Here is a 14,167-nt window from a genome sequence, read left to right on the forward strand (position 1 = left end):
TTCCTTCGCATTTGAACAAACAATCCCTAGTTAGTTACGCATGCAATACTTTTTTACACATACAATACTTTTGATACAATTTTTGTACAACAATTCTGACCCTAAAGGACCCCCTAATTTTCAAATCTTAAAGTCATTTCTTAATTGTCAAACTGTCCTTCCTTATTTATGTATATTGATCATGCCCTTGTATTATAATTCCTTTGCAACATATTATTATATCCTTCCTTATTTAAGCCCACGTAGTATCTTTGCAAGGCCGTTCTCTCTTTTTTTAGGAGCTCGCCTTCCTTATTTTGCCCAAGGATCACACGTTGGTATTATATGGTCATTATCCTCACCTTCCTCCTTATTTTTGCCCAAGGATCACACGCTGGTATTATATGGTCATTATCCTCTCCTTCCTTTTTCTTTTTACGAAACTCTCTTTCCATATTTTATGCCCGCTAATCATGCCACACATCTCATCTCATGAAATCTAAGCCGTATGTCAGCCATCTTTGTTGCCAATAATTCTTGAGGCTGCTTATTGATTTTGAATTGAAAACATATATAAATCGGTCAAACGGATTGTAAAGCAGCAAACCTTTTGTTTGCATACAGATGCTTTAGTTCTGTTGGTTGCAGCCTTGGGCCTTGGCGTGCAACGTTGGGAGTTCGATCCAACGTGAAGAAGTTTACTTTTTGCCTGATCTCGGTTTTGCGTCATATTTTTTTCCTGGGCCGATTTTGGGCAAGGCCCAGGCGATTTAGCTCAGCCTGTACGCAAAGTTGTATCGAGGATGAAGCATATGAGCAGCGTGACGGACGAAAATTGACGTACCAAACCAGGTAAAGGATGGACGAAATTACGGTGGTAAAAAGCAATAGCCCCTTTATTAGTAGGTATGGAGGTATAGATATAGATATAGATGTTGCTTCAGGTAATCTACCAATTAGAGGAAACCTCTGCAAAACATATTACCTTTGGGAATTATTTCGTACAGTCTGAATTATATATCTCTCCGAAATACAAAACGAAATATGTATCTGGCAACCGTGTGGCAGATTGCAAAACTGCCGCACGATCTCATCAAGGTCCGTTTTGAATTTAGCGGACACGATCGATCCCGCATGGCGGCCTCGTGTTATCTCTCTCCCTCACCCGCTCCACTCGTGCCGCCAAGAAGGCTTCGTGCACCTGCGCGATGTGCTCGGCACCGGCCATGCCGGCAGCCGTCGGTCGCCGGCGTCCCTGCCCACGTCAGCCCCTTCTCCTTCCCTTCTTCCTCTCCATCTCCTCCCTCCTCTCTCTACGCCCGAGCTCGCACGGATGCAGCTCCGCCTCCTGGCCTCCCTCTGTACTCCTTTCAACGCCCAACTGTGTCTGTGTTGCTCTGACGAGCCAGCCGCCGCCGATGATCTGAGCTAAGCTCCGCCACACTCCACCCTGCCTGCTCTTGCTCTCGGTGGTGTAGATGCGAGTTGGGTGTGGTGACCATTCCCCCTTCCCTAGTGTTTGCGAGGGACTGCAACAGTCGGTGGTTTGCATTGCCGCACACCCGCGCTTGCTTGGTATGCTTAGTTTTGCAGGATCCTCGCAAGTCTGATGGAGAATTCTCCAGGTCCCAAGGGAGGATCCTATTCCCAAGGTAAGTTGAGTTCAGTTATCAGTGTGTGTCAACGATTTATGTAAAGATTTTTCTTGTTTGACCACATCATCACCATTGGATCGGAGCTTCGTCTTGCTAGTTTGCTACAACATTACAGCCACGCATGGCTAGCTTCTGGTTCGGTCCGTTGAATGTTTGACTGCCAAATGTCATTTGGATAACTGAAGGTCTAGAAAGGACTTTTATGAGCGATAACGCCTTTACATGTGTCAAAGCAAAAAAAATGATCAAGAATGTAAGATAATCAGCTAGAACTGCATGTAACATTGTGTCAAAGAGAAAGAATTGTCAAGAATGCAAGAGAGGAAATCACAGCGGCAACATCCACTGAAGAATGTAAATACATATTACTTTACTTGAGTGTATTGGTGCGAGCCTCTTTGATCTGCCGAAGGTTCTTTCCTTAGGTGTTTTTGCAGAAAGTTTGAGGGATATGGTTAGATTTCTCTTGAGATCCCCCCTGCATTATTTTTTCTCTATCTTGGAGTTGAGTTTGCCTGTTAGGTCCCTGCAAAAAAAAGGAGTTTGCCTGTTAGGAGATAGAGATCAGCAGTTGTTGATCTAGGGTGGTGGTGTGTTGTCTTTTTGATAAACAACATGGTAATTTTACTTACCGCTGGTGCGTTAACTTACGCAGACTGGACCAAATAACTTTATGGACCTAGGAATACAAACATTCTTAAAGTTGTTGAAACATACCCGGTAACTTCTGTTGGTGTTTCATGATAATTTACGCACTACAAACTTGATAGCTTACTTGCAACACCATGGTAAATTTTACTAGAGTTTTCTAAATAAAAACACCACGATAACTTCTATGTAAATAGCATGATAATTTATGCAGTACATTTCTTATAAATTATACACAAACATCATGACAACTTTGACCTATGGGATTTTTTTATTGAAAACATATCATCGATAAGTTTTGTGTAAATATCATGATAATTTAAGCATTACTTATCCAATAACTTACATACAAACAAAGGTGGTAACTCTTAACCCAGAAAAGAAGTTGAAACATACCCTCCGTAACTTGTGTAAATAGCATGCTAATATACACACAAGTGAGTTGATAACTCACATGCAAATACCACGGTAATTTTTTACCCCAGAAAAAAGTTGTTGGAAACATAACACCGGTAAGTTATGTGAAAATAGCACGGTAATTTACGCACTACATATCCGATAACTTACATACAAACAATGCGATAACTTTGACCAAGGAGGCAAAAAAGTTGTTGAAAAACATACCCCCGATAACTTATGTGAAAATAACACGGTAATAAATGAACCGTATAGTCAATAACTTAGTTTCAAACACCACGGTAACTTAGGGGGGGTGGGGTGGATTTGTTGAAAAATACCCCCAATAACTTATGTGAAAATAACACGGTAATAAACGAACTGCATACCCGACAAGTTGCATACAAACATCATGGTAACTTTGACCAAGTGGGAAAAGGTTGTTGAAAAACATAATTACAGTAACTTATATGAAAATAGCACGGTAATATACGAACCGCGTACCCGATAATTTATGTACAAAACACCGTGGTAACTTTGACCAATGGAAAAAGTTGTTGTTGAAAATATACCCCTGGTAATTTATGTGAGAATATCACGATAATGTAGAAATTGCATAACCGGTAACTTACGTAAAAACACCGCGGTAACTTTGACTAAGGGGAAAAAGGTAGTTGTTGAAAAACACACCTCCGGTAACTTATGTGAAAGTAGCATGATAAGTTGCATACCCCCGGATGGTAACTTTTGACCCAATAACATACGTACAAACACCGCAATAACTTTTGCCACAGGGAAATACTTGTTGAAAAACATAACCCTGGTAACCGTTTTCGCATCGGACTGACGGTTTGAGCCACAAAAAAATTGAATTTTATATTAGGAAAGAAGCTAGGATGATGTAAGCTTTTCTCCTCTGGTGCAAACATATGCATCTGTATGTGGTGAAAGGTGGAAAAACCATTTTTATGCCCCTGGTAATTTATGTGCAAATATTATGATAAATTGCGTAGAATAGGCGTGGTAATTTATGTACACCACGCATGGTACCTTTTGACCCCCAAAAAAGTTGTTGAAACATACCAACATGGAATTTAGTTTCGAAGATCTCGTCACGAGAAATCTTTTATATAAAAACGGTTTTTGCATCGGACTGACGGTTTAAGCTACAAAACATTTTGAATTTCTGGAATATGGGAGAATCTATGATGACATCAGTTTTTTTTCATCTAGTGCATGTCCGTAATTAAAGAAATGAAAGAACGTGAATGAAGATTAAGTCACTCTAATACATGCATGCATGTAATTATATAGAAGAAACGAGATGTGGTAGTTTTGCTATCTACCACACATGTGCCAAATATCACAGTCCTTCGGTCCCTCACTTAACAGGCCACTACCTAGCTCCGTGCACCGCAAGCCGTTGCTTTTTTAGTCTAAAAATCAGATGCTTACGCCGATGTCAACTAGGTGTGTTACAGTACGCATGTAACACGCAAGTATGTCAACGCCAGATTTTTCAAAAGGTAGATTGGACCCAGTAACTCCCATGCTTTTTCACTGGAGTGCATCTTCTCATCTTCTAGCCGCACAGAGTAAAATCCGCACGTAACAATATCCCATCACCTGATTCTGTTCTTGAAAAGGAATTTCACATCGCTTGTATCCGGTTGCCTCCTTGCGGTGATTTGTATCACAGCACCATCAGCAAGCATGCGCTGAACAACTCTTGTAATGTTTTTCGCGTCATCGATGCCGAGATGGTGGCTTCCAACAATTGGGATTTGAAGCTCCCTCATCATTGTCATCATTCCAGTTGCCTGGCAAAACACAGGTCATGGAGTGCACACTTTAGTTCAAAGATAAACACCTCATGAACAATCGGAAACTCTATTCTAATGAGCATGGGTTTAATTTGCTTACTCTTCTATTGTAGAAGTTGAGGTAGATATCCTTCAAATTGATCCACTCCATAAAGTAAGATGGCAATTTTATTTTTGAAACCTTGCACTGCTCAGGGACCTTCGTCTTCAAATCCCAATTACCACTGGTATATTGACAGAAACATGAGAACAGACACATTATAGAACCTGAAGCACAGAAAACAAATTCTACTGTGGAAACCTAGCTTGGGTCAATAAAAGATGTACTACAGACAGGGTGCACATCTTGCATTGGGCAAAACCCCATTAAGCCATGTTAGGAGCCCTCCTAACCTGTACATGGCAGGGGACTTGCCATTGGGCCAACCCACGGACTTGGCCCATCTGCGACCCATCTCTACAGCTACAAGTACAAGGGAGAAGATAGAGAGCGGGTATCTAGTGGATCACATCACGAACCGGCCGCGGCTTCTTCCCTTTCCACCTTCCCCAATTCTTGTATCCAGAGACTGTAATCCCTAAATTGGTACTTGAGTTCGTGTGCTAGATCAATAGATCGAGAGAGGAACTATGAGGTTCCTAACATATGATATCAGAGCTGGGCCCCACAACACCCTAAGGGGGGCTTCCCTAGGGGGGTGGGGTGTCAGGAACCTGACCTTGGGCAGTGCTAGTGACTTTAGTCCCACCTCGGATATGGGAGGAGGCCAGGAGCTCCTTATAAGGGAGATTGCCACACTCCCTTTAGGCTGGTCTTTTGGGATGTAGTGGGCTCTTCCCTTGTAGTGGAGTGTCGGATGCGCACCGGAAACGTCCGAACATATGCCGATGGACCGGGAGCTAGGCCTAGGCTGCTAACAAGTGGTATCAGAGCCAGGTTATCAGAGGCCAGGCACCACCCTTCCCTCGCTCGATCTGCCGCGGACGTGAAGCTTGCGGCAAGGTCTACATCAACTTGAAGCCATGGATCCATCTATCAAGGATTATTTTGAGAAAATCCTCTCCCGCATGGAGGAAATCCAAGTCGAGCTTTGCAACAGCACGGACACCATCAGGTCCAACAACGCCAAGCTTGACGGCATGAATGTCATTGCTCTGCAGCAGGAGCGCGCCCCCTCTTCGGCGCCGCTCGGTGAGGATGGACTCGATTCGGCTGCTTTATTCACTACCCCAACCCCACAGGATACTCCCGTCACGCTCCATAGCCGCCTCGCGGCCGTGGCGCTCACCCCATCATCAACCGCCGCCGCGGTCTTCTCCGGTTGTGACGACAAGTTCGTCCGCTCCGCCACCCCTGCGACGACTATCACCACGCCTGCAGTCCTCCCCGACACCTATTCACCTGCTGGAAGGACGCACAAGGTCGTTGAGGTCCTCTGTGATGGGTCCCCTGACCACATTGTCATTGCGCCCAGGACCTGTTCGACAAAATGCTCGAACCAAGTTGGAGCCAAGTCGCTTCCGCCTCCAGTCACGATGGCATCACAACTCCCAACAGCCACACCTGCGCGCATCGACGACCTCGTTCATCCTGCTACCAATGATGTTGCTGCAATGCAGCCATTCCTGGACCATGACCTGAACGTCTTACCGCGCACTAGGCATTAGGGGCTGCTGCTACGACCGACGCCGTGGCCATCGTTTCTAGCGGATTGTACTGCAGAGGGTACGGAGATTCGACCAACTCCGTGGCCGCCATCTCCGGTCGGTGTGCCACTAGCTGACACTGATGATTCAGATTTCAGTCTGCATTTGTTCTGTCACGTGAAGAAAATGGGTGTTCTGAGCACAGAATTATCCGGCAGTTTTGGTCTTCAGTTAAGGCAATTTGAATCTTCTGGCCCAACTGGCATCATAGTGCACTGGAAATTTGTTAGCAGTTCAAGTATGAGAACATCCTGCAGGTATCTACTAAGTGTGCACCTGAAACTATATTCCTCTGAGAAGGTTGTTTGCTGGATCCATACAGTGGCAAGAGCTAATTCTGTGATCATGCGATTACTCGATATCCAACTGAAATTGTGTTCTGAACTACCTAATGGTTATTTGATCTATATGGATTTTATCAACATTGCATTGATGGGATCAGAGGTGATACATAGGAAGCAAATTCACCACAAGGGCTTGCTGTCATATTCATGTTATGGACTGCAGCCATGGGGGGATCCTGAATATTTTATCCATGGTACTGATGCTTATGAATTGTATTTGGAGATGCTTGTGCTAGTGAGGAAGATGTGGAAATCAGAGCACTGTTGGGCATCTCGCTTGTGTCTTTTACAGTGGCACAACAAGCTGCTTGAGATTATGTGTACTGCTCCTAGTTATAGTCTACAGGTGAGCACCAAGTACAGGTTTGCGCAACAACAAAAAGGGAGGTATAGTTTGCTTGCAGTTATTGAACTCATGATTTGCCCAATGTATATGAGGATGGTACTTGCCGTGGTAATATTCAGGGGGCTCGTACGTACAGCTACAGCAGAGAACAATGGCCCAAGTAGTTCAGTTGTAAGTGTCATTACTCCACTCATACATAGCACCAACACTTGTTTTTTTGGGAATATCCTAGTACTGGCCTGGAGATCAATGGGACTGCCAATGGAGAAAGTATCCAAGGTAACTTGCTCCTGTGATTTTTCCTTGCCTTCGGCATATAGACCATGGATGGTATCCTGGGTAATGGATACAAATGGTCTTGTAACTGTCGACACAATCAACCCTATAGGTTTGCATTACTTGGCTGTTTGCCCTATAGGTGATCCCTACCTCCCTCTTGATTGGATCAGTGCCTCCGCTCTTTATGGCCGTATGATTGCACGGTGCTTGGATTTTGTGCAATTGGGTACTACATGTGTGTTAGCAGCAATACCTTTCTTGGTTGATTATTTGGACGATGGACATCTTGTAGCATATCCAAAACCTGGCACAGCCCGTGCCTCTTGGAATGACAGCCAGGGGCATTCCCTTATTCAGTTTGAGAAGTTTTGGGCCACTGGAATTGAGAGAGAGAGGTGTTTGATCCCAGGTGTACTTTTCGAGTCCGGGCGCACACTCCTCAACAAATATCTGGTGATCTATTAATCCTTCGTACATGTTTCATAGCTAGCTCAGCATACGTGCAATCTGCAATCTGGGTGCACCCCAAATGGGCTCCTTCCAACAGCCCCGTTCCTCCTCGAACCGCAGTTGCTTTGGTATCCCAGTTCGATTGTTGCTGACTTTATTCCAGGAGTCCCTTGTGCCTACTGCTTCTCTTATGTGCAGTCTGGCTATATGTTCGCTGTTGTGTTTGGAGCTATACCGTATGAACTGGCAACAATTCTGCATCCTTCGCTGGACATATCCAAGCTGCAACCTGATGACTACAACAACCATTGTCTCCTGCTTCAGTTTATTTCTGCTATAAGGGAGCTGGAGTTTGAAATGGCCATCTACCATCTGGGTATGTCTTGGGATCCTGGAGGGCTTGCATTGTTGTTGGTAAGGAAATGGACTCAACGGGAGGTCTTTCAAGGAGGAAGATGCGCCATGATCTTGGTTGCCTGCTGTCTTGTCACCTTCCCAGCTTCTACTCTTCAACCATCGACAATTATGATAGCGGAGGTAATCAGCAAGAGAGCACAGGCTCCACTGTCTTGGTTGCCCGACAATTATGATGGTGGTATGGTGTTCTCTACCTGCTCCGATCAAGAACATGCTCAAGGAGGGAGGGGTGTCATCGCTGCCCGCTTCGCGCAAGACTCTATCGACCACAAGTACTACATCCGCTTCAACAACAACTACTTCCTCGACACCTCCTTTGGCTGGCTCGCTATCGTCCACGACTACTACTCCCACATCGTTCAAGTCAACCCCGCCTTCGTCTGCCACCGCGAATTTGAGCTAGTCAAGGACCATCGAGTGCAATGGGACCCGGGTGGCTCTTGGTGGCGTCAGCTTGGGGTCAAGCCGGATTTCAAGGAGGGAGGGATGTTAGGAGCCCTCCTGACCTGTACATGGCAGGGGACTTGCCATTGGGCCAGCCCATGGACTTGACCCATCTGCGACCCATCTCTACAGCTACAAGTACGAGGGAGAAGATAGAGAGCAGGTATCCAGTGGATCACGGCACGAACCAGCGGCGGCTTCTTCCCCTTCCTCCTTCCCCAATTCTTGTATCCAGAGACTGTAATCCCTAAATTGCTACTTGAGTTCGTGTGCTAGATCAATAGATCGAGAGAGGAACTGTTAGGTTGCTAACAAGCCAGAAGCAGAAACCCACTGGTTCCTGGTTAAACCAAATTTGTAATGTGGTTTGGTCTCCAAATCTAGTAGGCACTCTTGTGTTCTCAGAACTTGTGGATAACTTAAAGAAATTCCGGCCAGGAATTCCACGTTTTGCCATTTTCATTTAACATTTCTAATCAGTTCTTAATATCTATGATCCCAACCCTTGCCTAAAGATCTGGTCTGGGAATGTTAACTCTACTAGATTCGCTTAGACCAGAGGCATGTCGATTAATACTAGACAATGAAATTTTATGTTGCAGGACTCAATGATCCAAATTTGGAAGAAAATATGAAACACTTACAAATGACAGTGTTTTTCTTTAAGAAAAATGTAGTATTCGAAGCCAAACTTACCAAGTAACGAATGCAGCACTGTTGAGGGATTCTCCTTGTTTCTGTTTCCACAATTTGTGACCTCCAATCCAGTCTTCAAACTCTCGAAGAACTTCCCCGAAAGGGACAGCAGTGTCATGCCATACACTTAAACATTGAACGACAGACAAAGTTGTTAGTATGTGTAACCCAAATTATTGAGAGCAAATAAATACATCAGGCTTCTAGACTATTTTAGTGTGATAATCTAATGACATGCTGCAACAGTTGTTGCATATACATCCTCCAAAAGGGCTACTAATGCATCCTTGTTGCTATTTAATGCACCCTCACATGAATAATGTATTAATTTGTATTCAAGCTCCGCCATTAGGTGATTGCAAATTTGCATATCATATGCCGCCTATGATCAGCCAGGTGACAGGTTACATCCACAATAAAGATTGAACAAATAATCTTGAACTCGCATGTTAACAGAATAAAGTCAATGTTGTGCTACTTCTGTAAATTCACACTCAAATCATAAAATAAATAGTTCTGAAGAGAGCAAAATAGTGCTGCACATACCGGTCAACTCCAAACTTTCCATATTTCCCTTCTATATATTCTTCTATTCGTTGCTCACTCATTGCAGTTGGGCGTACAAATCTACAATCAACATACAAGAGGGCAGAGTGTTGGCTGCTGGCTAAGGATACGTCAAAAGAAATAAGGAAATACCAGAAATGTATTAACTATTACAATCTACAGTTGTGCATAAGCCAAGACGAACACAGCAGAGGAGAAGCTAACTTGTACAAGAGGCATATGTTCTGGTGTCAGAATTTTATTTACTTAGTCATGTATATATTTAAATGTGGAATTCAAGCTTATGGCGACATATAAGAAGCAACCAGTCACATTCTCTTAATTATGGTTCATAAGTATTGATATCCTAGGTTTTATCAGATTGTACAAAACAAGAAAATGATGAATTCAAGAACTGGCTTTCATTTTGAGTACATACCAAACTCAAAAAGAATTAGCTACACAAAAGCATGATTCAGTCTCGAGTGCATATGTATATAACCAGGGAAACTGTAGTGCTGCTCATCATTAGTTCAATAGTTAGTCATGGTTCTCCATAGATCCCTTGATACACTCCCCCAAGTAATGTTTTACTAAGTATATATGTTAAGAACACGGTGGAGGCACATGTTAAAAGTACCCAGCCAAGTAACTCTGATTTTTGTAACACATTGCTGGCAATCTCATGAGTCATCTATGGTCTAAAGAGTTCGATAATCATTCAAATAAGCATATAGACTGAACCAAATAATTTTAATATTCCATGATTTACAAATAAGTTGTACCTGTGAAATGAATCGATGAACTCCATGCTGTGGGCGTCAATCATTACAACTGGGAATTCAAGAATTTCAACCTTTCCCTCCAAATCAAGAACTAAAAAATAATCCAGTTTCTGAGGCTTCACTTTATCTGCAGCTGAAGCATTCACTGGTAGGTCCACCGACAAATTATGATTGAACTTCTCAAGATGCAAAGCATCATCCATCTGTGGAAACACAAATCTAAATTAAAATGGTGCTTCCACTAAATAATCAAGTATTAGTGCAGTATTTTTATTAAGGGCTGCAAATCTGTTTAAGGACATTCAAACGGAGTGGACACTGCTTCGCCAAACCAAAGATTTACTAATTTGAAAACTCATATGATTATCACGCCACATAAAAGTTGGAGTACTCATCAAGACTAGTTCTAAATGCACTGAATAAAGTATTGATTAAGCTTTAAAGAATCCATATATGTTTAAACAGATACAGGTCATACTGTCAATACTAAATTAAAAATAGAGTAGCTTTCCACATTGTACATTCCTAAAACAAAACTATCAGTTAATATTGATGCCACGAGATTTATTGAACTTCTAAGAAGACTAAGAGTTCACAAGTGCTATGTTCTTTAACCTATTAGGGAACCGTACCCAGATTTTCTAGCAATCCATATTCCAGCCTTCTATTCTTGTCTCTCATCCACTGTATACAGATGAGGATAACTAAATATCCTGTTCAGCTCTTCTCATATACTCCCTCCGTCCCAAAATAAGTGGCTTTGATTTAGTACAACTTTATACTAAATCAAAGCCACTTATTTTGGGACGGAGGGAGTACATGTCTATATAAACTACTAAAACTCATGGCTTCTAGAAACTTTCCCAGTAAATTCTAGAACTAGTTTTATCATTTATTTTTTATTTCTATTTGTTCTGCGTGATTTATTAATCCTAACCTAATTTGTGATATTACATAACAAATTTTACTAGTAGCAGATAATACGGGGGAGACTAGTATAGGATAGGTGAGATCAACGGGATCAATTTTTTTTTTTTGAAAATACAAAACATGTTCAAACACTCAAAAAAATTGCAGGCATACATCAATGTTTGATGTACAACCTCAAAAAGTTTCAGCTCCAAAATCAACCTACACTAATACAACAACAAAGCCTTTAGTCCGAAACAAGTTGGGGTAGGCTAGAGGTGAAACCCATAAGATCCCGCAACCAACTCATGGTTCTGGCACATGGATAGCAAGCTTCCACGCACCCCTGTCCATGGCTAGTTCTCTGGTGATACTCCAGTCCTTCAGATCTCTCTTTATGGACTCCTCACATGTCAAGTTCGGTCTACCCCGACCTCTGTTGACATTATCAGCACGCTTTAGCCGTCTGCTATGCATTGGCGCTTCTGGAGGCCTGCGCTGAACATGCCCAAACCATCTCAGACGACGTTGGACAAGCTTCTCTTCAATCGGTGCTACCCCAACTCTGTCTCGTATATCATCATTCCGAAATCAGTCCTTCCTTGTGTGGCCACACATCCACCCCAACATGCGCATCTCCGCCACACCTAACTGTTGAACATGTCGCCTTTTAGTCGGCCAACACTCAGCGCCATACAACATTGCAGGTCGAACCGCCGCCGTCCTATAGAACTTGCCTTTTAGCTTTTGTGGCACTCTCTTGTCACAGAGAATGCCAGAAGCTTGGCGCCACTCCATCCATCCGGCTTTGATTCAAAGGTTCACATCTTCATCGATATCCCCATCCTTCTGCAGCATTGACCCCGAATATCGAAAGGTTTCCTTCTGAGGCACCACCTGCCCATCAAGGCTAACCTCCTCCTCCTCCTCGTGCCTGGTAGTACTGAAACTGCACCTCATGTACTCCAGTTTTAGTTCTACTAAGTCTAAAACCTTTCGATTCCAAGGTTTGTCTCCATAGCTCTAATTTCTAGAACATGTTTTTACCATTAAAACTCATAAAACGACTCAATTGCTAAAAACATTGGTGACATGTGTAGGTTTTATTTAGCTGTAACTAGTAAACCAAAATGTCGTAAAACAATCTCATTGTGTAAACTTGGACAGTGGCAACGTGAATACTCCATAGTCCATAAGTAACTCCTCTTTTTCTTTACTTTATACATCACTCAACTTGATTATATTAGCAACTTAATTCACCAGAGATACTTCCATTGCTAGCCTACCATGTCGGAAGCTGTTAGCATCCTGCACACCTTCAGTCTTTAGAAAGACAATTTTTTTCTTATAGTTAGTCCAGAAAATAGTTCTGCATACTATGTTTTAAATCTTCACCAAGTTAAAATATATGATGTCTGTTCTACAGCCACACAGTCTAAATCAAATTTACCATCCTAACACATGCTATTCTTGAATTGCAAAGGCGTGTATCTGGACCCAAATGTTTGCTTTATGAAACCACACGTCCACACCACATACCACCTTGCCAGCCATGTAACTGAAGGAAAACGCAAAATAACCATCGACAACTACTCCCTCTGTTCACAAATATAAGATGTTTTGGATATTTCAGTATGTACTGCAGACGGACTGAAATGAGTAAAGAAACACACTAAAGCGTGACTATGTACATCCGATTCACAAAAAAGTTAGAACATCTTATATTTGTGAACGGAGGGATTAGAAGATACGCACAACCTTACAGTTCCAAGCTCATGATTTCACCAATGCCTCACCCCAAAATAACCATGAAAGACTTCTTCTCCTGGCATTATTGAGTTCTTGTGTGCTAGCAAATGTAACTAATTTATAACTACCTACGCAAACACAGAGATGGCTCGGCACGGGGAACTAACCGGTAAGCAAGCGACACTCAGGGGAAGAGGCGGGAAGAAAAATCACCATGGTGCATCTTCCCTGGGTGTAGTACAAGCACGTAGGCTTCCACGGCCGCCTGGAGGTGGACCTCGGGGCTCCCGCCACCTCCCCCTCCTCCCTCGCAGTAGGAAGGAGGGGAGAAGCTTGGGTGAGACTGGCATCGATGGGGAGGCTTCTTGGGTGAGAGAGGCGACGAGCCGAGACGGAGGAGGTAGAGAAGGGGCGCAGTAAGGAATGGAGCAGGGAGGAGGTGGTGGTGGTGGAGGGGAGTAGGAGGAGGCGGGAAGAAGATGAAACCCTTGCGAGCGCCATTCCAATCGATGCCTCTCCGGCTGAGTTGCGGGAAGCTGATGCAGATAGGGGATGATGGGATCGACTGGGTCAGAGAGCCAGTCTGTTGGGCTCATGGGCTGCTACTCTGGGGCAGAAACGTGGAAAGCCTGGGGCAGAGGCAATTGCACCCATGTACAAGAATTTAGTTTGTCTCAAAAAAAAAGTACAAGAATTTAGTTTGTCTCTATCTCTACTACTTATAAAAAAGCAAACATAATCTTCTCTAAACGCATCTCATAAAACAAACACAGACTCATTACCACCACATGATCAGGCCCACTAAACTCAATCTAACGGCTATCCTTAGTCTAACTCATTTTCTGTGTGCACTTAGTAATTTATATTGACTGACCGTACTCCACCACAGATGAAATTGCACGCCCGATAAATTAGGAAAATATAATCATGGACACATTTATTAGGAAACAAATCATGGGCGCGTCCTATTATATAGGAAACTAATCAGAGGTGC

The 14,167-nt window shown here is 43.2% G+C and overlaps 1 protein-coding gene across 3 annotated transcripts; it reads right to left on the minus strand.

Moving 5' to 3' along the window:
- Positions 1 to 1,814: 1,814 nt before the first annotated feature.
- Positions 1,815 to 13,738, minus strand: LOC125521397 (Polynucleotidyl transferase, ribonuclease H-like superfamily protein). Of its 3 annotated transcripts, none has more exons than XM_048686455.2 (7): positions 13,387 to 13,738; positions 10,516 to 10,718; positions 9,731 to 9,811; positions 9,185 to 9,310; positions 4,602 to 4,725; positions 4,305 to 4,498; positions 1,815 to 2,160 (listed from the first exon to the last, which is right to left on the minus strand). In XM_048686455.2, exons 1-7 carry the CDS (start codon positions 13,672 to 13,674, stop codon positions 2,118 to 2,120), a joined length of 1,059 nt encoding a protein of 352 aa, XP_048542412.1. In that variant the 5' UTR covers positions 13,675 to 13,738; the 3' UTR covers positions 1,815 to 2,117. The 3 variants fall into 3 exon arrangements, with proteins under 3 accessions (XP_048542412.1, XP_048542413.1, XP_087390824.1); XM_048686456.2 differs by having other exon boundaries at positions 13,341 to 13,592; XM_087534698.1 differs by lacking the exon at positions 1,815 to 2,160 and having other exon boundaries at positions 3,954 to 4,498; positions 13,387 to 13,737.
- Positions 13,739 to 14,167: the final 429 nt, after the last annotated feature.

Source organism: Triticum urartu, chromosome 7A (assembly GCF_056163025.1).
Source record: "Triticum urartu cultivar PI428250 chromosome 7A, HENAU_Tu73, whole genome shotgun sequence".
NCBI lineage: Eukaryota > Viridiplantae > Streptophyta > Magnoliopsida > Poales > Poaceae > Triticum > Triticum urartu.

Excerpts from the sequence above, each read along its gene's own strand:
- LOC125521397 (XM_048686455.2), bottom strand. The coding sequence starts at position 13,674 with ATGGCGCTCGCAAGGGTTTCATCTTCTTCCCGCCTCCTCCTACTCCCC. Across the intron at positions 10,719-13,386 it reads CCCAGGGAAGATGCACCATG|ATGGATGATGCTTTGCATCT; the intron begins GTGATTTTTCTT and ends GTGTTTCCACAG. Across the intron at positions 9,311-9,730 it reads GGAAAGTTTGGAGTTGACCG|TGTATGGCATGACACTGCTG; the intron begins GTATGTGCAGCA and ends TCAATGTTTAAG.